The sequence below is a fragment of the Symphalangus syndactylus genome, chromosome 10, assembly GCF_028878055.3.
Source record: "Symphalangus syndactylus isolate Jambi chromosome 10, NHGRI_mSymSyn1-v2.1_pri, whole genome shotgun sequence".
Lineage (NCBI taxonomy): Eukaryota > Metazoa > Chordata > Mammalia > Primates > Hylobatidae > Symphalangus > Symphalangus syndactylus.
Genome location: NC_072432.2, coordinates 85985493 through 86010957, shown reverse-complemented (window position 1 = coordinate 86010957; position 25465 = coordinate 85985493). Strand labels below are relative to the sequence as shown.

The following is a 25465-nucleotide window of genomic DNA, read 5'->3' as shown; positions in this document are numbered from 1 at the left end:
TACAGTGCATTATATTTTTGTTAAAAGTATTAACCAAGTAATTTTCTATAAATAGCAATATAAAATACATATAAATAATAGAAATATAACTCTTTTTTTTTTTTTTTTTTTTTTTTTTTTTTTTTTTTTTTTTTGAGACAGAGTCTCGCTCTGTCGCCCGGGCTGGAGTGCAGTGGCGCAATCTCGGCTCACTGCAAGCTCCGCCTCCCGGGTTCACGCCATTCTCCTGCCTCAGCCTCCGAGTAGCTGGGACTACAGGCGCCCGCCACCGCGCCCGGCTAATTTTTTTTTTTGTATTTTTTAGTAGAGACGGGGTTTCACCGTGGTCTCGATCTCCTGACCTCGTGATCCGCCCGCCTCGGCCTCCCAAAGTGCTGGGATTACAAGCGTGAGCCACCGCGCCCGGCCTAGAAATATAACTCTTTAAAATATGCCATAATTTTTATAAACCTGCTTTGACATGTCTTTAATTAAAATATGCTAAGAGCTTAAAAAACATCAGGTCTTTCTTGAGTTCTGAACATCCATTAGTGAAGAAAATGCAAGATTGAACTTATATCTTGGCATGGCAAATACTAATGCTCAGATTCATGGAGCTCTTACTCTGTGCTAGATGCATTTCTAAGTGTTTTCCACTGGCTCTCCTCACGGAGTCCTCACAACAGTGCTCGAGGATGGTATCGAAGCCCAGAGAAGTTCAATAACTTGTCCAAGGTCAGACTGCTGGTAAAAAGCTAGGATTTGGACCCAGGTAGCCTGTCTCTAGAGCTCCTGCTCTAAATCATATGGACCATCATGATTCATCCAGGCCATTCCTGTCTTAGGAATCTTCCTCTCTTACTTGCCAGAAGGCACTTTAGTACAAATGAGGAGAGGAGGACTACAAATCAGAATGGCTTTTAAGAGTATGGCAGGCCCTTAATGTAGATGGAGGTCCATGGTTCTGCCTTCTGTTGCATTTACGTTGTGAGTTCCTTTAGGGCAGAGTTCTGCTTACTCTGTGTTATGTATTCATTTGGGAAACATCACCCTATGTGTGAAGCGCTTCAGGGCTGGGAGATCAGATGGTAGTTTTAAAGGATTTTTTCCCTGGGGAGTTGTGTCACAAGAAATTCTCATAACGGCAATATGTCCCCCTATTTCCATTATGCAAATCTGATTGCCTTAATCAGTCCTCCTTCAGCACCTGAAAAAGAAATGTAATACTAGGACACAAACTGGTGCAAGAGAAACAATAAGTGATTTTTCCCAAGTCCACGATTAGACAGAGGGTGAGAGAGCTAGCTGGCCTAATGTTTTCACATCCAGATGTGATGGCAGCCTTCAGTCTAGGGAGGTAACAAGATGCTATTAGGTGACTTAAAATACATATAATTATTATTGTAATTATATAATATGTAACATAATAATAGTAACAATAGGTCGGGTGTGGTGGCTCACGCCTGTAATCCCAGCAATTTGGGAGCCTGAGGTGGGCAGATCACTTGAGGTCAGGAGTTCGAGACCAGGCTGGCCAACAGGGCAAAACCCCGTCTCTACTAAAAATACAAAAATTAGCCAGGCAAGGTGGTAGGCACCTGTAATCCCTGCTACTTGGGAGGCTGAAGCAGGAGAATCACTTGAACCCGGGAGGTTCAGGTTGAAATGAGCTGAGATCACGCCACTGCACTCCAGCCTGGGCAACAGAGACTCTGTCTCAAAGAAAAAAATATGTACAATAATAATAATAATACTAATAATAATAGTCTCTCATTAAAGAGTTTTGTTTGCTTTCATTAGACCCATACTTCCTTGTAGACAACAGTTGATTTAGAAATTTTCCTCTTCATTTCTGTTCAAATGCAAATTCTAGTTATCAAAGAACCAAACAAAGAATGACAGGCATTTTTGTTTAAGTATCATGACTTACATACCTACTAGCAGAAACGTTATTTCTTGTCAGCTGGGGAGCCTGGGAGTGGGGAGAACAGTGCTCTGATGGAAAACCCAAATCAGGTGTTCTTCCCACCTGTGTAAATTTTTAATAATTTACTCAGCTCTTACAACTTTTATCCCATCGTGATATAAATGTAACACCAGGATAAAATTATGGCTGAATAGTGATACACAGAAAGAGTATTTTCATTTCAAATGAGAGGAGATGCAAATCACATCTGTGATTAGATATTTAAAAAACTGGTTTTTTGAGCACCATCCAGGGACTTAGTCTCTTGAGTAACAAAGCTGGCTTCATTACATGGAACCCATATAATTTAATAGGTGCACAGTGATACAAAAACACTATTACAAATGTGAAATGACCTGGCCCTACCAAAATAAAAACCATTAATCTAGTAATTTCTTGAGTTCTTTTCACATTCAGATGACAAAATAGAAGCTTCAATTATAAATATAGGTTTATATTTAAAATACCTAAGACAAGGTTTTGCATACAAAAATAGGAGCTTAGCCTATGTTTGTTAGTACATGGCAAAGATTAATTTAGAAATTTCATCTTCTTCACAATTGGAAACAGTATTTGGAATAATGCCTTTGTCAGACTTTATTCAAAATTTATTTACAAATAGTGATCTTAGGACTTTCATCTTTCAACATGTGAAACTGGGTAATCAATCTTTATATTAGAAGTTTTAATTTTAAAAACCCATAATAATTATTCTGTATACAACTTATGCCCCAATGTAACAATTCTCCAAAGCTAATAAAAGAAGCATAGTTCTTTAAAGGAAAGATATCATAAATACATTTAAAATAATAATTCCCATTTTAAAAGGAGATAAAAAGAGGAGGAAAGAGAAATACCTGATTTCACTTTCATAAATTCATTTAATGATCCTAATGAACAAATAAATGCTATCATCTCCTTTAAGAGATAACGAAGGTGAAGCTCAGATGCTGCTGCTGCTTGCCAGTCTCAAGTCAGATAAACAGGGAAGTTAGGATTCAAACCCAAATCTGTCTGACTCTAGGACAATAGTGCTTACCTCTACTATATGAGAAGAGTGAAAAAACTACTATATAACTTGAATAAGCTTCACTGTTATTTGATGAAGGTCCCCAGAATTTATTCAAGCTCTCTCCATGCTAAATGACCTTAATCACTAAAAGTAGATTCACTTGATTAAAGTATACCTCTAGAACCACTTCAGATGAACATGACCAGTTCTTGGAAGAGGGTACCACTGGCAGAGTCTATGCTTATCAGAATTTTTTTTCTAGCTAAGCTCAAGGCATCAACTGTCTAGCCTGGATTTACTATCATCTGTAGCTAATTCTGAGGCAAACTGCAGTCTCCACCTTCCCTCCCTCTCTCCTTCCCTTCGTTCTTTCTTTCCTTCCTTTCATATAAAATAGCAGTATTATCTCAAATTTACCTTGATTTTTTTTTTGGTAATGGCTCCCAACACATCCATTTTCTAAAAATGTTTTCTTTTTAATTTATCTTTTATTTCAACTTTTATTTTAGATTCAAGGTGTACATGTGCAGGTTTGTTACATGGGTATGTTGCATGATGCTGAGGTTTGGGGTACAAGTGATCCCCTCACCCAGGTAGTAAGCATAGCGCCCAGCAGGTAGTCTTTTAACCCTTGCTTTCCTTCCACCCTCCCCCTCTAGCAGTCCCCAGCATCTATTGTTCCCATCTGTATGTCCACCAACACACACCATTTTGATTAAATACTTGAATGCAATAGACTGCCATTTAAAGAAATGTCTAACAATATCCTGTAATGCAAATGACCTTTAGGCAATTGGAAACGGAAGGGGGAGATTTATTACTTGGGTAACTGTCCTGAAGACACGATAGAGCCCATTACGCCTCATTTTCAAAACTACAGGCAGCATTACTTACTTTCAATACCAATCTCTTGGAAACTCTGAGGACAATCCAAGTAACTGTCCTAGATCACTGAAGGTGTTTAAAAGAGGAGAAGAAACAGTAAGACACAATGGTTGAGGGGAAAGACTCTTATTGAATAAGCTCACTTTCAGAGGTACCCTAAGGCAATTAAGTGTGACATTATTTGTCTTAATCACAGTCTTAAAATATTTCCTTATGAGGTCTGAATTCCAGCTCCACCAATTTATAACACTTTGGACAAGTTTCTTAACTTACTTGAGCTTCAGCTTCCTCATCTGAAGAAACAGGCATAAAAAAGGCAGTGACTTCATAGGGTTCCATGAGATAATACATGTAAAGTACTTAGCTCAGTGCCTGGCATGTAGAAAGTACTCAGTCAATTACGATTTATAATTAATCACGTTCTTAATATTTTCTCTTGGGACATCTATAGTTTTTCACTAGAATGTGTGCTTTATTTTTGAAAGCATGCTGCTTTTTAGAAAAGAGCCAAAGTTTTTCCAGTAGTTACAGAAGGCAAAAAAAATTTAATCAGAAAAATATAGAAAGTAGACAGGAAGGAACTCCAATCATGACAGCAGATACCCTGAGAGTGGCAGGAAAACTTTCAGCAGATCATCTCAGTAGAATAATAACTGCACAAATGACAGGTATATAACTAGCAGTGGTCATAGATCACTTATAGCAGTTAGCACAATAAATTCGATATGGCTTATGAGTTAAGAATATTTATACCATATATAAATTACTTCAAGGATACAGACCAGGGAAGTAGCCTGGGGGAAAGGATAACACAGACAAACTTTAGTCTAAATATGAAAGGAAATCTGGAAAGAAAATGAATACTTCTACTGTAAGAACACTTACAGTACAAATAATAAGTCAGATGTCAGATTAGGAGAAAGCAAGGAAAATCTCTGAGATCCTGCTGAGAAACTAGCGCAGCAAACCGTCAGTAACACTTTCGTTCACCTAAAAGAATTCGTTATTTTTCTTAAACTGTAGTCATAGTTAAAGACATTAATTGTTATTCTGTTTTAATATTAATAATATCACACTTCAAAGTATGTCATAGTATCTTTTAGGTCAATACTATTCAAGAGCATTACTATTCTATTCCAAAAGTTTTATCTTATAAAAAAAATTTATAGTTTTTTTTCTCATTTAGTTTCTGTTACCATATCTTATCAAAATAAGAGTTTGGCTTTTTTAACTTAAAAAATTAAATACACATAGTGCTTCCTGATGCCATTCCACTACCATACTATGTATTTGTCATTTTTCAACAGTTTTAACACATGCACAGTACAATTCCCTGTTTTGGAGAAATAAGTAAGACTGCTGACTGAGGTTTAAAAAAGAATATGATGAACTGAGCCCTTAAATAAAAATACCACATGCTTTTCATCCATTTTCTCACTACTGTATTCACTGAACAGCTCTTATAAGAATAAAACTTTAAAGAATATGAACTTGTGGCAAGACCAGAAAGAATATTCTGGAACTATGCTTTGAAGTAAAATGATTCCCTTAACATCAGGAGACTTAAAACTACAATTTCACCGTGAAAATAATCACAGATGAATGTTCTGACCAGGACTAATTGTCTTTGAAGTTCTCTAAATTCAAGTATTAAAAACAGTGCTTGACAAAACTCTTTACCTTATCAAAAAGTTACAAAGAAAACGACTTGTGGGCAAGGCTCAATCTACTTTGACTTGCATATAAAATCAAACCTGTAACATTAAGTGAAATTAAAAACTGTACAGGAATCATGTTACTAAGGCAATGTAAATTTGAGAGCCTGACCTTTGGTCCTTATTTCATAGTTACCAAGGTGACAAAATAACTGCTGGGTTACAGTAGCCAGTTAGCAATCAAAATCAGAACAGTCAATGTATGTGCTCTTTCCTTGTGATTGTTTTATGGTATGTGTTCAAATTCTGTACCAAAAAGTACAGCTGTAAAAACAGATTTTATGGTGAAACAAAACATACAAAAAATAAATATTGTAGGTTCAGCAGAACATTCGCTTGCACCTGTATGGGCCCTATGAGGTGTTTGGGAGTTGTAATATTGAAAACTGAAGGCTTTTCTTAGTGATCTGGGACCCCACCCAACCAACAATATTAGAGTTTTAGCACATTCTGTTCCGTCTGCCTAGAAAACCTTTCACTTTCCCTGCCTATTTCACGCCAACTCATCCTTCAGATGTCAGCTGAAGTGTTATTTCCCTGGGGATGTCTTTCCTGACTCCCTAGATTCAAACCCTCTGCATAATATGTGGAGATATGTTATTTCCTCTCCTCTGTAGCACTTGTCACAGCTGCAACTTTACATTTTTATATGTAGCAGTTATTTAATCCGTGCTCTCCCATTAGAATGCAGGCCTCATGAGGAAAAGGGGCTGATGATGCTCATTGCTGCCATTAAAGCCCTAGAACTTAGCACAGAGCTGGGCATGCACTTATGATTGTTTATGGAGAGATGAAAGGAAGAGGAAAAGTAATTATAGTTAATTGGTTAGCCAGTTACTACTGGTTGGTTAGGTAATGATAACTAGCATTCTACTTCAGGCCAAACACAGTAGAATGCTTCCTCCTCCACTAATCTTACTTGGTTTCCTTCTATCTTTTATCTTCTTTCTCCCTGTAGCCTCCTGCTATAGGGACCACGGAGTAAAATGTACAGGATTGGGATGGAGATCTCAACCCTGTGTATCATGGCCTTGTAGCTCCTGTACTTATTTCAAACATGCTTTACTCATCCTGGGCCTCACACCTTTCTTTTGGGGAACGTGGTTAGTACTCAAACATACATTTCAATCAAGGCTCTCTGGGGTCAAGATCATACCAAAAGAGTGGCTGTGATGTCACTGTCGCAGCCTTTCAGAATGGGCATGTGCATTTAATATGGTTTGGCTCTGTGTCCCCACCCAAATCTCACCTTGAAGTGTAATAATCCCCATGTGTCAAGGGTGGGACTAGGTGGAGATAACTGAATCATGGGGTGGTTTCCCCCATGTTGTTCTTGTGGATAGTGAGTAATTTCTCATGATATCTGATGGTTTTATAAGGGATTTTCCCCTTCTCTTGGTTTCATTCTTCTCTCACCTGCTATCATGTGAAGAAGGACATGTTTGCTTCCCCTTCCACCATGATTGTAAGTTTCCTGAGACCTCCTCAGCCATGCTGAACTGTGAGCCAATTAAACCTCTTTTCTTTCTTGGGTATGTCTTTATTAGCAGCATGAGAACGGACTGAGAACAGACTGAAAACAGCATGAGAACAGTGTTGAACACAACAAAGGCTCTGAGAACAGAGGTCATAGACAGCAAATACAGGAATCTAGCAGGTGAATAGTCTGCCTGGTCTATGACTAGGAGAGAGCTGAAGGCTGACAGAGTTTGGGGTTCAAGAGGCCAGGAGGAGCCAGCCAGAAAAGAAATCTATAATACCAGATACAACAGAGTTCAGAGTCCTTAGCAAGTCCTTGCTTCTTTCCAGACTACAGACAGAATCATCTTGCTCATAAGCACTGCCCTTATGACTTATTAAAACTCAAATGTTAACATAACATGTTAACTGACATCACCTGTGATCATGAGACAATAAAAGATGGCCAACTAGTGAAAATGTGAAGGGTCTTTCAAAATTTCCCTAGATATTTTTAGAGATTTAGGTTTACAGAAATATTAAGAAGAAAGCACAGAGTTCCTCTATACCATTGCCCTGACCCACTCCATAGTTTCTAAAGAGTTAACTGTCAGAAATAAAATGCTCCAAAATCTGTTCCTCTTGTTTCAAATTAATTGGCAATTTTTCTATTTTAGATAAGCATTAGCACCAGTTAACTTATTAAAATGACTTAATGTTTAGTTTATTTTGAGAGAAAATTTAGTATTGATGAAGGAAAGAGAGTGAGAGAATAAGACAGAAAGGAAAATTCAGACCTAGTCTTTGTACTCAAAGGTAACTACAAAAATGTGTTGGTGCATACCTTTCAATACTTTTTCCTGTGTATATATTTTTAATTTTTAATATTCTACATAGTAACCAAATATTCTGCATATTATTTTGGTTAGATGATAATTACCTATATAATAGAATATCCTGGCCATATTTGTACTTTATTAAGTATTCTTCATCCTTATTTTTAAAGGCAGCATAATATTCCATTTTATGAATAACCATACTTTATTTAACCAATGTCTCCCAGCTTTGGACATTCAATATTTATTTGTAAAATTTCAAGCATCTATCTTCCCCAATTCATTCTTTTACATATATTTAAAGAACAGTATTTTGTAGGGGTGGAAAACCCTGCAGTGAAACATCAGATAATTTATTTTAATCTTTATACAAGACACTTGTGTTGGCAAGGCAGGAGAGAAGAAAAGCTCTTCCTATGACCTTTGTTTAACTTTAGACGGATGTGCACAGTCCGAGGCCAGCAAAGTGATAAATGGGTTTTGGCAGCTCATTCTCCCTACCTTAAGTAATATTACAGTGTGTCATTGGAGTGGGTCATTTAGAACAGGAAGCCAGGGACACTCTGTGGTATTCTCCCAGGGTAAATTCACAGATACCTCATAGAAGGCTTTGGCAGGATTCTCAGTATGCACAGAGAGGCACAGAAAGTGGCTTTATTTTTAAGGCTCAGATTCAGCTGAAGGATCCGCTAGGGAATCCAGAGAAGGGAATGCCTGGGCTTGGGTTAAAATAGCTGGTTTATTCTTGCCTTCACAGTGCACAAAAGCTTTACTGATTTGCCCAGCAGTCATCTGCTAATCTCACACCTTGGGATAAGTAAGTAACACACACACATCCTCATTACGAGTGAGTCCACGACTCTGAAGGGAAGGATATTCAGGAGACTGTAATTCTAATTCACATTAATTTACTACATTTTCATATCTGATTGGAATTCAGTGTAGATATTGCAGTTCAGCCCACCACGGGCTGCATACAGACTTCATCAGCAAAAGCAGCAAAATTTCAAATTTCCTGTGAAATTTCCTAAATGCTATGCTTCAAAATCACAGTAGTCAGTCATGGGGTATACAATCTTACTTTCGAGGTGGCTCTTTGATTTTTAGATGATAGAACTCTGTGGTGGAAAAAAGAAAGAATGCTACTTTTGTTTATCAATTTTCTTATAACTTGTCTCCAAAATGGAAAAATGTGCCAGTTTGTTTTTTTCCCCAGTAATAAAAGTAATGCAACATGGTACTATAAAAATCTATGCAATATAGAAAAGAAGCTCTAGACAGTAAAAGTCACCTTTAATCCCATCATGCCAAAATAGCTGCTACTATTCAGTTGGATAACTGGTGTGTATTGTTAGAGATTGTTTTCTCCCTGACACTTAAGTATTTTAAAAACCATATTAGACATTCTTGCTTTGTAACCTTCCTTCCACTTTAATAATATACATATACATCTTTCTATATCAATCGATGTTTTTATAGCTTCATAATTAACTATTTTTAATATTTTTTAAAGTCCTGACATATTTTTTATGTTGACAATTGAATTAGTAAGACCATTTTGAGGGAAGGGGTCGTGTGTTTCAATGTTGACATCTGGCTTTCTTCCAAAGAGAGAAACTTCTTAGTAGTCATTAATTAAAATAAAGAAACTGACCATTTATAGCTACAAATTTCTGCATCAGCAAAGAAAACTATGCACAATAAAAACAAAAATAAGACCATTAAAATGTCTAAAAACAGCTTGCTTTCTTAGAGTTGGTTTTATCCGTTGTTGACTTTTGAAATGAATTAAATTAGGATTTTTGACATTTTATGTGTTGTTCAACATGAGCTACTTAAAACTAGGTAAAAATTAAAAGATCAGATGATTTGTACAAAGCAAAAGCATTAAAGCAGAAATTCAATTAAACTAAAAAAGATGTTCACTAGGCTTTATTAAATTGAAATTAAATTATGAAAAGCAAAAGTTAATTTTTAATTCTCAAAAAGAATCTTAATTAGTATCCAGAATGATGAAGGAAAAGGCTAGATAAATTTTAAATTGTTTAGGAATCATTTAAGTAACAGATCATAAGTAGATGCATAAGAAATAAGTCATTGACTTATGATGTGTAAAGTGATTGATTTAAGACAGCAAATTAAAATGATAAACATTATCAACTGGTGTTTATGCTGTGTACATAATAGCACCAAATCTGCACTTACTGGTTTGCTGATTATGTCCTACTTTTCTGTTCACAGCACAGGTAGAAGATGATCTAGAAAGATGCTTTAGTCTATAGGTTTACAGAATAAAACGCCTGATTCCACTTTGAAACAGTGTTTTCTTAGGTTTACACATTAAAATACATCTCTTTGAGATTCTGATGAAAGCCATAGATTCCTTTTCTCTCTACAAAAATATATATCCATATTTTATAGACATAGAACACGCTCCCATTAGGCACTCTTCTTTCTTGCTTACTAATGAAACTCTGAGAATAAAGACTATGTTTCCTAGTTGCTCTGTTAGCTAGATGTGCCATGTGACTAAGTTTTGGCCAATGAGATATAAGCATAAGTGTCATATTCAACTTCTAAAGAGTGTCCTTGAAGGTCAGTAGCATGGCCTTCTTTCACTCCCTCCTCCACTTCATCTTTATTGTTGGCTCGAATGTAGATATGACAAGTTGGAGCTTGAGCTGTCATGCTGAACTATGAGAAGGAAGCCATAGGCTTAGTGAAGCAAAACAGCAAGAGAGGAGGGGCTTCAGTCCTTGATGATTATGGAATTATCCTACCCATCCTGAATGAATTTTCTCTGGAGTCTGTATATTTGAGAGGGAGATGAACTTATATTTTATTAAGCCACAGTTCCTTGTAGGTGTTCTGTCACTCACAGCTGAGCCTAATATTAGGTGATACAGGTATAAACACATACAAGGTTACATATAATTTTTTTGGAGGGAGGTGGTCCATGGACCCCAAATTAAGAATATCACTTTAGAAATATGTATAAAAGGATAACCACTTAATGTTTGTACTCTGTAATTAACAAATTTTTCTTCACATCCATTATCTGTCTTAATCTTCACAATCATCAGAGAAATAAATATCATTTTTAATCCCATCTGTTTATTAAGAAACAAACAAAAAATCCTGAGGCTCAAGGCATGTATCTTGCCAAAAGTTAACAATGCAGTAAAAATAATAAGCAATGTGAATGATTCTAAATCCCATGCTCTTATCACTATTCCAATGACTGTAGTACATGTACAGGTATCCTCCAGTTTTGTAAAAAAATAAAAATAAAAAAATCATTCTTAAAAAACATGTAAGAAAGGCAAATGTATGCAACTTAAATGTAAGAATTATATTCTAAAAGGGGGATTCTATTTCCATATAACTAGAAACATTTTAGATATTATAAAATCTTTATTTTACTAAAATTGCTACTACTTTTTGATACCAGATAGTAATATAATTTGCACATAACTATTTAAAATACAGAAGGCAAAAACAGTCCTTGTTTAATGTGCAATGCTTCACTACCACCACCACCCTTTCTTCTGGTGACAGATTCTATTATACCTTCAGTGGTGTATACCCCACGTGCTTCCATAACAACTTTACAACTAGAGCTGGTGGGACAAAATTGCTTCTCTGGTGGATGATATGAGTCCAGAATCTCAGATACTTAAAGAAAATCTCATGTGCAACAGATCATCACCTACACCTAAGAAGAGGCCCAGATGAGAGACAAAGATGGAGAGAGAAAGGGTACTGTTAGCAATCCAGGCTCTGGTGTTAGCGATAGAGGAGCTAGAAATAAATTATTCAGCAAATAGTGAGGATAAAAGAGTCCTCAGCAGAATTTCCCTTTTAACAAAAAGCAGCCCCAAATCATTTCTTTTCTAACAAAGAACAGCCGGAAATATCGAGCTGCAGACATAGATAAGCAACCTGGAAGCTTGCACAGGTGAAGGTTGGCAGCTGTGCCAATAGAAAAGGGCTACCTGGGGTTCAAGTATGTTCAACCTGGAGGCTCCATCTTCCCTTTTCTCTGTCACCCCGTGTACAGTGAAGAAACAGGCAACATGGCACCAACCAGGCAAAGAACCCAGAGAATAATAAAATATTAGGGTGGGGAAAGCCAGGTTTTCACACCCTATGCAAACAGCACACCTAGTCCTAACTAGTTTTTTGTGCCCTATGCAAATGACACACCTGGTCCAACCAATCTTTCGCACCCTACGTAAATCAGACACCGCCTCCTCAACCTCATCTGTAAAACTCTGTATTTCACCATGGGAGTGGCAACTGATTTCCCTGGGACCCTTCTCTGTAGCAAGAGAGCTCTTCTCTTTCTTTCACCTAGTAAACTCCCACTCCTAAACTCACTCCTTGTGTGTCCTCATCCTAGTTTTCTGTGGCCATGAGACAATGAATCTCAGGTATTTACCCCAGACAGTGATGCCGCTTCATTAGTCCCTGAGATGTCCAGGGCTACCCTCACTTTTATATCCTTTGATTAGACTCAGTCTTCTTCTAATTAAACCACCATTCGTGGGTTCTGCATCTACGGATTCAAACAACTGCAGCACAAAAATATTCCAAAAAATAGTGTCTGTACTGAACATGTATACACTTTTTTTCCTTGCTATTCCCCAAATCATATAGTATAACTGTTTATATAGCATTTTCATTATATTAGGTATTATAAGTAACCTAGAGATGATTTAAAGAATACAGGAGGATGTGCATGGGTTATATGCTAATACTATGCCATTTTACACAAGGAACTTGAGCATCCACAAATTTTGGTATCCATAGAAGGTCCTGGAACCAATTCCTGAGGGATGATTGTATGTGTTATTTTTCCCTCTGGAAATGCACAAGGCTTTGAAACTTTTTCACTTTCTATTGCTTGGATAAAGCTAATTTTACAAGCCCAATACAGTTGATCTGGTCCCTATAATTTACCTGAACCATGTTTAGCCCCCAGCAGTAAATACCACCTGAATGTGGCTAGCATACCAAGCATTCCAAGCCCTGCTGACCCTCTCAACACTGCATTTGGACTATCCTCTGAAAATGAGATCGAGATGCTGAAAAGAAAAGGTGGAAGACTTTAGTTTCCCTGCCCAAAGATCTGTAGACATGAGTGGGCATAATGACATACAGACATACTTCAGAGATACTGTGGGTTTGGTTCCAGACCACTGCAATAAAGTGAATATTGCAATAAAGTAAGTTGCATGAATTTTTTTGATATAAAAGTTATATTCATAGTATGTTTTAGTGTATTACATATGCAATAGAATTATGTCTAAAAACAATGTACATATCTTAATTAAAAATATTTATCACTAAAAATGCTAATGATTATCTGAGCTTTCAGTGAGTTGTAATTTTTTTGTTGGGAGAGACTTGCCTTGATGTTGATGGCTGCTGACTGATCAGGGTAGTGGGTGCTGAAAGTTGGGATAGTTGTGGCAATTTCTTAAAGTCTGCCTTATTAACTGACTTCCTTTCATAGCAGATTTGTCTGTGGCATGTAAGCACCACCGTAGAACTTCTTTCAGAATTGGAGCCAGTCCTCTGAAACACTGCTGCCACTTTATTAACTAAGTCTATGTGGTATTCTCAATCCTTTGTTGTCATTTCAACAATGTTCACAGCATCTTTGACAGAAGTAGATTCCATCTCAAGAAACAACTTTCTTAGCTTATCCATAAGAAGCAGCTCCTTATTTGTTCAAGTTTTATGGAATTGTAACAATTCAGTCACATCTTCAGGCTTTGCTTCTAATTCTAGTTCTCTTGCTGTTTCTACCACATCTGCAGTTACTTCCTCTGCTGAAGTCTTGAACCCTTCAAAGTCATTGATGAGGCTTGGAATGAACGGCTTCCAAACTGCTGTTAATGATATTTTCACCTCCTCCCACGAATCACAAATGTTCTTAATGGCATCTAGAATAGTGAATCCTTTCCAGAAGGTTTGCAATGTACTTTGCCCAGATCCATCAGAGGAATCACTACCTCTGGGAGCTATAGCCTTAAAAAAAATGTATTTCTTAAATAATATGACTTAAAAATCAAAATTACTCCTCAATTCATGAGCGACAGAATGGATGCTGTGTTGGCAGGCATAAGAACAACATTCATCTCCTTGTACATCTCTGTCAGAGCTCTTGGGTTACTAGGTGCATTGTTAATAAGCAGAAAAAAGGAACTTTTTTTTTCTGAGCAGTGAGTCTCAACAGCAGACTTAAAATATTCAGTAAGCCACGCTGTAAACAGATGTGCTGCCATCCAGGCTTTGTTGTTCCACTGATAGAACACAGGCAGAAAAGATTTAGCATAATTCTTAAGGGCCCTAAAATTTTCAGAATGGTAAATGAGCATTTGCTTCAACTGAAAGTCACAAGCTGCATTAGCCCCTAGAAAGAGAGCCATACTGTCCTTAAAAGCTTTGAGGCCAGGCATTGATTTCTCTCTACCTATGAAAAGTCCTAGATGGCATCTTCTTCCAATAGAAAGCTGTATCATCTACACTGAACATCTGTTGTTTAGTATAGCCACCTTCATCAATGATCTTATCTAGATCTTCCGGATAACTTGCTGCAGCTTCTACAACAGTATTTTCTGTTTCACCTTGCACTTTTATGTTAGAGAGACAGCTGCTTTCCTTAAACCTCATGAAACAATCTCTGCTAACTTCCAACCTGTCTTCTGCAGCTTCCTCACCTCTCTCAGCCTTGATAGAATTGAAAATATTTAGGGCTTGCTCTGGCTTAAGCTTTGGTCTGAGGGAATGTTGTGGCTAATGTGATTTTCTATCCAGACCACTCAAACTTTCTCCATATTAGCAATAGGGCTGTTTCAGTTATTTATTGTTTGTGTGTTCACTGGAGGAGCACTTTCTTTTTTTTTTTTTTTTTTTTTTTTTTTTTTTTTTTTTTGCATACAAAAACAATAAACATTTTCTAAAAATACATACAGACAAAAAGATGCGTATCAAACATATTAGGAAGGTTGCACATGGGAAGTCGGGGAATAGAAATGGGGGTGGGAGTTAAAATAAATGAGAGAGGGACTTTATATGGATCAGTGATAATAACTCAATCCTCTATTTGACAAAGGAGAGGGAGAAGGAAGAGGAAGAAAAAGAAAGTGGGATAAAGGATCAGAAAGGGAGGAAAATAGAAAAAATTAGAGTATGACTCCAGGATAGACCTGTTTTGTTGTCACTGAGTTGGTTGGTTGGTTTGTCTGTTGTATTCTTCATGTTTCGCCAAGTTGGCCAGACTGGTCTCGAACTCCTAGCCCGAAGTGATCAACCCGCCTCGCCCCCCAGAGTGCCGGGACCACAGGCGTGAGCCACCACGTCCAGCCCTCACATTGCTTCTGGCCTCCGTGGTAGACCTCCCAGACGGAGCGGCCAGGCAGAGGAGCTCCTCACTTCTACCCAGACACGGGGCGGCCGGGCAGAGGGGCTCCTCACTTCCCAGATGGGGTGGCCAGGCAGAGACGCTCCTCACTTCTTCCCAGACGATAGGTGGCCGGGCAGAGGCGCTCCTCACTTCCCAGACGATGGGTGGTCGGGCAGAGGCGCTCCCCACTTCCCAGACAATAGGTGGCCGGGCAGAGGCACTCCCCACCTCCCAGACGATGGGTGGCCGGGCAGAGGCACTCCTCACTTCCCAGATGGGGCAGCCGGGCAGAGGCGCTCCTCACTTTCCAGACGATGGGTGGCCGGGCAGAGGCGCTCCTCACCTCCCAGACGATGGGTGGCCGGGCAGAGGCGCTCCTCACCTCCCAGACGATGGGTGGCCGGGCAGAGGCGCTCCTCACCTCCCAGACGGGGCGGCCGGGCAGAGGCGCTCCTCACTTCTTCCCGGACGGGGCGGCCAGGCAGAGGCGCTTGGAGGAGCACTTTCAACTTCCTTCAAGAACCTTTCTTTTGCATTCACAACTTGGCTAACTATTTGGTGCAAGAGGCCTAGCTTTCAGCCTATCTCAGTTTTTGACATGTGTTCTTCACTAAGCTTAATCATCACTTCTATCTTTTGACTTAAAGTAAGGGACATGTCATCTTTTCACTTGAACACTTAGAGGCCACTGTAAGGCTGTTAATCAGGTTAGTTTCAATATTATTGTGTCCCATGGAAGAGGAAAGTCCAAGGAGAGGGAGAGAGATACAGGAACAGCCAATTGGTGGAGGAGTCAGAACACACACATTTATTGATTAAATTTGCTGTCTTACATGGGGGTAGTTCATGGTGCCCCCAAACAATTATAATAGTAACAAAAAAGATCACTGATCACAGATCACAATGACAGATATAAAAATAATGACTAAGTTTGAAATATTGTGAGAGTTACCAAAACGTGACACAGACATGAAGTGAGCATATGCCGTCGGAAAAATGGTGCCGATAGACTTGCTAGACACAGGGTTGCCAGAAATCTTTAATTTGTAAAAACAAAACCATACAAAAAAATGCAATATGTGCACAGTGCAATAAAGTGAAGCTCAATAAAAGAAAGTGTACCTGTATATGTGTAGGGATTATTTGCCCCCAAAAAGTAGTTTTATAGCAAAAGGTACAATTTCTTAATGACATTTAATGAAATTTGAGCCTAAAAAGGATTGTTCTCCTCAGTCCTAATTTTCATATATTACAAGAAAACATTTCTATCACAGTTACAACTTTTCACTTGGACATCTGGGCTGGTTATTCCATCCCCTTTTGGTCTTTTCTAAAGAAACCTTTTATATACAAAAACATTCAGTTATTTTCTTTTGCCTAAAAAAAATCCAATTTTATAAAGTAGGTGTTCTCTACAGCATCAAGGTTGATGAAAACCATACCCTTGAACAGGAAGTTCAAAAGACAGAATGGCAGGCAAGAGCGGACCCATCTGCTATGGAAACATGTTACCATCCTGCGAGGCCCAGAACCCCTGACAAGAGCACACCATTATTTATGAAAAGCCTCTGCTCCCTGGCTCTTGTCAGACTCATTCCCAAGCCACTCCGGGGCTGAGCAAACTCGCTGATATCTAGTTGGCCTTGTGTCCTCGTAACTGTCAGGAGCAGAGGTGTTGGTGAAATATTAAGAGGAAAATGAGGTGGACGGACCAATCAGTGGCAAAAGAAGTAATTTTAAAAGCTGCGAGGAAAACAGGACCTGCCAGGTCTGAGCACTGAAATATAATTCTCCATCAAATTTAATGAACCTTTAAATGGTGATGAGCAGGAGCTCCCCAGCAGCCTTTCTCTACACTGGCTCAGAGTAGGCTGCCAGCCACACTTGCATTTATCCAACATGGGCTGCTTCCCCTTCCCTCTTCTTTGAGAACAAATTATTTCTTCATTCAACAGCAGAGTAGAACTTGGAGAAAATATGCTGGTAATTGCCCTAATTTAAACGTGCCAGAGGTCATTTTATATATTGCTCACTCAAAGTATGCCAAGTAAAGGTCTAGGAATACAGTTCAGTTATAAGATGTATATCTCGTATATCCTTTAAGCACCCAATGGTATCATCATAGAACTTGCATTGTATTTTCTTCCTATAAGGAAGAACACTCCTTGTTCTCTGGAGAAAATCTAGCTTTGGGGGATACACATGTAGGTTATCAGCCTAAGTGTGATCACATTTAATTTTAAGATCTCACAGTGTGACAAGAAAAATAACAACAGAAAAATAGAAGTTCTCCATTTGATCAGTGCATTCAAAACTTTATTAATAGAATTCCTTTAAGTGCTTGTGTTTTATGGGTCATATTTCAGTTTTAAGATCTAATTTTTACTTCTCATTTTTGCATATACACAAGTTTTCTGGAAAAATCATGGGAAATTCCAGTAATATTTATACCCTAGTTTGACAAATGCTCAATCGTCTTTACTGTATTAAAAGCTTATTCTATCTTTCCTGGACTCATGAACATTTATTTTTTGAGACAGAGTCTCACTCTGTTGTCCAGGCTGGAGTGCAGAGGCACGATCTTGGCTCACTGCAACCTCCACCCCCTGGGTTCAAACAATTCTCCTGTCTCAGCCTCCCAAGTAGCTGGGATTAAAGGTGTGTGCCACCGCGCCCAGATAATTTTTGTATTTTTAGTAGAGATGGGGTTTCACCATGTCAGCCAGGCTGGTCTTGAACTCCCGCCCTCAGGTGACCCACCCGTCTTGGCCCCTCAAAGTGCTAGGGTTACAGGCGTGAGCCACAGAAATAATAATATTATTATTATCTCTAATAATAATAAATGAACATTTATTAGGTCATCTTGTCCAACCCTCCTATATCAAGAATGAGTCACAGAACAATTCAGTAACTTGCAGTAGATCACATAAGCTGTTGCTATTAGTTTACTGAATTTTATGTCTAAAATACATAGCACTTTTCTTGGTGATAAACTGTCAAGTTTTTCTCTTTAGGCCAAAATTCTACGTGAGAGCTTGGTGTAGTATGATTAATGTGAAGCTCCAGCATATTTTGGAGCACTGTAAAATCAAGACCACTGCAACCATCATAAGACTTTGTTGATTTTTCGAAATCCTCTGGCATGGTCAACAGGAACTAGTTATTGGTTAAATTACAGGAGCAATTTTTTAGCACCATCATTTGCCTTATACTACAACAGATCAATTGCCTTATTAATCTTACTTTATAGACAAGGAACTGAGGCTCAGGGAAGTGAAGTACTTGCCTGGGATCAGAAAGTAGCAGACAATGGGATAAAATTTAAAAACCCAGTCCATATCTCCCAAGCTCACATTCTTTCTACTCTACCAAATTGACTTTAATCTCCATTTGTTGGAGCAAATATTCAAATTACTAAAGCATTCATAGGCAAGAAATCCATTTTAGTTCTAAAAATGTTAAGAGCACAGTCATAATTAATTAATAAACAATTTGTGGCAAAGTTCAATTTTAAAGATTTCACTTTGACAAAGACACAATCCATAATTTAAAAAGTGTGCAATGTGTGTGCCTTTCTAAACAATAGGGGCTGAATTAGAAGTCTTACCTTCTATAACAAATCAAGAGGCATTTCCTCGGGCACTGACTCTATGTGCTGGTAATGTTCTAAGTGGTTCAAATATATAATTTCACTTATAATGCTAATAAGGCAGGTGCTGTTGCTAGCCACACATTCCAGGTAAGAACCCTAAGGTATAGAGAGGTTAAATAACTTGCCCAGTCACACAGCTAGTAAACCACAGAATTAGAAATGAACCCATGTGATCTGATTCCAATATCCACGGTCTTATCCACAATGCTGTATTTACTAATATGATAAAAAAAATCTATTAAATGGTTATGTCTTGTTCTTTTACTTGCACTTACTCAGCGTATTAGTCAGGGTTCCCAGAGGAACAAAACCAATAGTCTATACAAAATGTTCATTTTACCCCTAAACACAGAGTGATCCTGGTAATCACAAATGGTGATATTTTGTAAAAATCTAAACCAAAAGGTTTAGATTACCTCCGGTTTGTACAAGAACCAAGAGGAGATCTATTATAGGAAGTGGCTCATATAACTATAGGGGTTGACAGGTCCCATGATCTTCCCTCTACAAACTGGAGAACCAGGAAAGCCGGTGCTGTCTTCGGTTTGAGTCTGAAGGCCTGAGAATTGAGGTTGGAAGGGGAGGGGAGACAATGGTGAGCAGGGCTAATGGTGTAAGTACCAATCTGAGTCTGAAAGCCCAAGAACCAGGAGCACTGATGTCTGGGGGGCAGAAGATGGATGTCCCAGCTCAAGCAGACAGCTATTCTGTTCTATTCAGGCCCTTGAAAGACAGTGCCCACTCCCATTGGTGAGGGTGATTACACAGTCTACCAATTCAAATGCTAATTCCTTCTGCAAACAACTTCACAGACAAACGCAGAAAAAATGCTTTACCAGCTCTCTGGGCATCCCTTAGCCCAGTCAAGTTGACACATAGCATTAATCATCACATGGAGTTAAGATGAAACAGAATGAGGTGTAAATCAAAGAAGAATATAGCATTCTCTTGGATCCACATTTTTTTTTCATAGAATATTCTGCAATTACTCTACGTGTGCTATTACTGGCTACAATGTGTAGGCAGAGGGAACTAGGTAGATATAGCACTGAGTTTATTGACTTCTTGTGGCTGTCCAAACTAAAAAGTAACAGTGCTCAAAGCACCCAATAATTACCATTATATGGTTCCTGGCACAGTGATCAGACTCTTGATAAATACTTACATTCCCCTTACATTGTGCTTTATAACCTGAATATACTAACCAATTGCAAGTCCTCAACCAAAAGCATGAGAAAGTCACTCTCTCCATTATAAATCATCATTGAGCTAAGACCACAGGGGATGTTTGATGACTATATGGCATATACAGATACATATCTGTGTGATATAGAAAACATATATAAGATTTATGTGCATAAATATACATTTTAATATATACATGAAGAAATTCCTTTCTTCACTATGGGAATAGTTACGTATTCCTGTTGTGTAACACATATAGACAGATGGTAAGGATTCATATATTTGTTTAAAGGTAATTCCAGTGAAGCATTGCCTTTGTAAAAGGATAGCAACATACAGAACCAAGTGTTCTAACAACCAAACACTACCCTCTGCCTCTACTCCCCTTAACAATTGCTTCTTAGTCTCAGAATGATGAGTTCTCATCTCACGTTTAGATTTTTACAAAATATCACCATTTGTAATTACCAGGATCGCTCTGTGTTTAGGGGTAAAATGAACATTTTGTAAGTTATAGTTTAATAATATGTTTCCAATCTCCACTCAGGAATCTAAGACTTTCTGGCTTAAAAGGCATTAGAAGAGATAACTTGGGCAAAACTTTAACTTTGTTGTTTTATACGATATTTTGGTATAATTAGAATGGGTCATAGCAATAAAAAACTATTAAATTATGTCCTGTAATATAAACATTGAAGACTTTATGCTAAAAGTTTGAAGTGAAACTAACATATATAGAAATAGGACTTTTAAAATGCCTGATTATTTACAGGTTCCACTTACTCCTTAAAATGACCCAGGGTGACAGAAGGGTTTGATAAGCAGGGAGAACACCTTGATAGACCTTTCTCTCTCTCTGGCCCAAAGAGAAGTAAAGAAAGGCAATTATTCTTATACTCATAACACAGCAAACAGGGAGGGGTTGTGGGAAATCTTCATTTAACCCCCAAGAACTATTTTTCATGCAATTAGGAGATATGTCAACAACCAGGTTTCAAAACCTCAAAATAAACATAGCACTGGGGGTGCACTGGAAATGATGTTTTAATATAAATAGCTGTTTAGGGAATAGTAAAATTAATTATACATGGCTAACCACTGTAGAAAGACATCTAAAGCAAACACACATGATACAAAACTGCCATATTTCATCAAATCTAAGACATCATTAATTGTGAAATATATCTCAAAGATGTTAAAATTGGAAAAAAATTGTACATCTTAAAGTAGGTGAAATACATTAAGTATATAATAATTCTGACTTCAAGAACTATCCAGTACATTATTTCAATTACTTGTTGCAAACTACTATCCACCTCCTAATGCCCCGTAAATGCAACACATGATTAAATCTATACTTAAGCACACATGAAGCAGAATTTCAGGCAATTATCTTAGTGTGTGTGTTTGTAACATCTAGGCAATTGTTGTATAATCTATCCTTTATATCCTGGGAGAAACATTTGCTGTCATAAACAACTCATCTTCTTTTTCAAAATTTTTTTATTTCAACTTTTATTTTAGATACAAGGGGTACGTGTACAAGTTTGTTGCATGGGAATATTGCGTGATGCTAAGGTTTGGAGTATGGATCCCATCACCCAGACAGTGAGTATAATACCCAATAGGGAGTTTTTCAACCCACCTCCTTCCACTTTCTACTAGTCCACAATGTCCATTATTCCCATATTTATGTCCATGTGTGCTCAATATTTAGCTCCCACTTATAAGTGAGAACATGTGGTATTTGGTTTTCTGTTCCTAGGAACTACTCATATTCTTAAGTACTTTTACCTTTTAATAATAACTTAGGGGGGAAATCAGAACTCTGGATAATTATTACATTGCTTTATCAGGATGACTTTTAGTTTGTTCATTGATTTTTATAGGTTCTCTGTGTTGATTCTTAAAAATTGACACATAATTCACATATCATAAAATGTATTACTTTAAAGTGTGCAACTCAGTGGATTATATTATATTGACAAGATTGTACAAGTGTCATGACTATCTAATTCCAGAACACTGAAATCACCCCTTAAAGAAACCCAGGCCCATTAGTTGTCATTCCCCATGTCCCTCCCTTCTCTACTGCCCACTCCAACCCTTCCCACTCTACTATCAGCCCTAGGCAATATTAACCTTCTTTCTAATCTGTATAGATTTGACTATTCTGGACATTTCATATAAATGGAATCATACAATAAGTGGCCTTTTATGTGTGGCTTCTTTAATGTAGCATAATGTTTTTAAGGTTCATCCATGTTGTAGCATGTGTCAGTACTTTATCTATTTTCATAACCGAATATTGTATGGATATAACACATTTTGTTAAACCGTTCGTCAGTTGCTGAACATCTGGGTTGTTTCTATTGAGTTACTATGAATAATATTGCTATGAACATTCATATACAAGGTTTTGTGTATAAAAACAGAATCTTATTTCTCTTAGGTATGGGAGTGGAATTGCTGGGTCATATGGCAACTCTTATGTTCAACTTTCTGAGGAACTGCCAAACCATTTTCCAGTCTGGCTCCACTATTTTATATTCCTATCAGCAATGTATGAAGGTTCCAATTTTCCCAAATCCTCATCAGTATTTGTTGTCCTTTTTAGATGATGATGATTATTATAGCCATGCTAATGGTTATAAAGTGGTATCTAATTGGATTTGATTTGCATTTCCCTAGTGGCTAATGAATCTGAGCATCTTTTCATGTGCCTACTGGTTATCTTCTATGGAAAATGGCTAGTTAATTTTATGTGTCAACTACACTAGGCTAAGGGATGCCCAGAGAGTTAGTAAAACATTATTTTTATGTTTGTCTGTGAGGGTGTTTGCAGAAAAGATTCACATTTGAATTGGTAGCCTGAGGAAAGAAGATTTACCCTCACACATAGGGGTGACCAACATTTAATCCACTGAGGTCGCAAACAGAAGAAAAGGCAGAAGAGGACCAAATTTGCAGGTCTCAGAGAGCAGAGAGCAAATTTGAGATATCCATCTTCTCTGACCCACAGACATCAGTGCTCCTGATTCTCAGGCCTTCAGACTCAAACTAGAACTTACACTGTTGACTTTCCTGGTTCTAGAGCCTTCAGGTTTTAACTAGAATTATACCACTAGCTTTCGTGGGCCTCTGGTTTAAGACAACAGATTATGGTATTTCTCAGCCTCTATAATCACATAAGCCAATCCATTATAACAAATATCTGTCTCTCTCTCTCTCTTTCTTAATATATATCCTATTGGTTTTATTTATCTGGAGAACCCTGACTAATATAGATTTTGGTACTGGGAGTGGGGTACTACTATAACAAATACCTAAAAATGTGGGAACAGCCTTGAAACTGGGTGATGGGTGAAGGCTGGAAAAGTTTTGAGGTGCATGCTAGAAAAAAGGTATATTGCTTTGAACAATATTTCAAAAGCAGCTCTGGTGAGGTCACAGAAAGAAAGAAGAACTGTAGAGAAAGCCTCAATCTTCTTCATAATAATTATAAACAGAATCTTGGTAGAAACATGGATGGTAAGGGCCATTCTGATGAGGTCTCATATGGAAATGAGAAACATCTTATTAAAAATTGGAGGACAAACATTTAAAGGAAAACTAATACCAGTCATACCCAAACTGTTTTTTTTAAAAAAGAAGGAGGGGATACCTCCAACCTTATTCTGTGAGGCCACTATTACCCTGATACCAAAACCAGACAAATACATGAAAAAAGGAAAACTACAGGTATCTCTGATGAATACTGATGCAAAAATCTTCAACAAGATACTAGCAAACGAAATTCAACAATATATTAAAAAGATCATTCATCATTATTGGGGGAACCCACCCCCAATATTTCAACATAGGTTCTTTCTATTTTCCATAAGTGTCAGCCAGCTGAGAAATAAAGAGAGACAGTACAAAGAGAGGAATTTTACAGCTGGGCCACCGGGGGTGACATCACATATCAGTAGGACTGTGATGCCCGCCTGAGTCTCAGACCAGCAAGTTTTTATTAAGGGTTTCAAAACGGGAGGGGGTGTAAGAACAGAGAGTAGGTACAAAGATCACATGCTTCAAAGAGCAAAAAGCAGAACCACTAATAAGGATCTAACAAAGATCACATGCTTCTCAGGGAACAGGACAAAGGGCAAAAGCAGAACCACTGATAAGGATCCAACAAAGATCACAGGGCAAAGGGCAAAAGCAGAACCACTGATAAGGGTCTATGTTCAGAGGTGCACGTATTGTCTTGACAAACATCTTAAACAACAGAAAACAGGATTCAAGAGCAGAGAACAGGTCTGACAACAAATTTACCAGGGTAGAGTTTTTCCCCACCCTAGTAAGCCTGAGGGTTCTGCGGGAGACCAGGGCATATCTCAGTCCTTATCTCAACTGCACAAGACAAACATTCCCAGAGTGGTCGTTTATAGATCTCCCCCGAGGAATGCATTCCTTTCCCAGGGCATAAATATTAATATTCCTTGCTACGAAAAGAATTTAGCGATATCTTTCCTACTTGCATGTCTGTTTATAGGCTCTCTGCAAGAAGAAAAATATGGCTCCTTTTGCCCGACCCCACAGGCAATCAGATCTTATGGTTGTCTTCCCTCGTTCCATAAAAATCGCTGTTATTCTGTTCTTTTTCAAGGTGCACTGATTTCATACTGTTCACACATGTTTTACAATCAATCTGTACACTTAATACAATTATCACAGTAGTCCTGAGGTGAGGTACATCCTCAGCTTACGAAGATAACAGGATTAAGAGATTAAAGACAGGCATAAGAAATTATAAAAGTATTATTTGGGAACTGATAAATGTCCATATTAATATGAAATCTTCACAATTTATATTCCTCTGCTGTGGCTCCAGCTGGTCCCTCCGTTCCAGGTCCCTGACTTCCCACAACACATCATGATCAAATGGGATTTATCCCAGGGATGCAAGGATGGTTCAGCTTGTGCAACTCAATCCATGTGATGTGTCATATCAACAGAATGAAGAAAAAAAATATGATCGTTTCAAATAACGCTGAAAAAGCATTTGATAAAGTTCAACGTTCCTTCATGATAAGATACCTCAAAAAACCGTATAGAAGGAACATACCTTGACATAATAAAAGCCATATATGACAGACCTACAGCTGGTATCATGCTGAATAGTGAAAAACTGAAAGCCTTTCCTCTAAGATCTGGAACACAACAAGGATATCCACTTTCACCACTGTTATTCAACATAGTATTGGAAGTCCTTGCTAGAGCAACCACACTAGAGAAAGAAGTAAAGAGCATCCAAACTGGAAAGAAAGAAGTCAAATTATCCTTGTTTACAGATGATATAATCTTTTTTTTTTTTTTTT

The 25465-nt window shown here is 37.9% G+C and overlaps 1 protein-coding gene across 5 annotated transcripts in view; it reads right to left on the bottom strand.

The window, feature by feature from the left end:
* SCFD2 (sec1 family domain containing 2) overlaps positions 1-25465 on the bottom strand; it is a 489317-nt gene that overhangs the window by 190844 nt on the left and 273008 nt on the right. The window contains exon 6 of one of the 5 annotated variants that reach the window (XM_055294681.2): positions 14753-25063. The exons of the other annotated variants lie outside the window; for them this stretch is intronic. Within the exon in view, the coding sequence (XP_055150656.2) occupies positions 24954-25063 (110 nt within the window). The 3' untranslated portion in view covers positions 14753-24953. Of the gene's footprint in view, positions 1-14752; positions 25064-25465 lie in introns of those variants that run through there. 5 annotated transcript variants of the gene reach the window in all.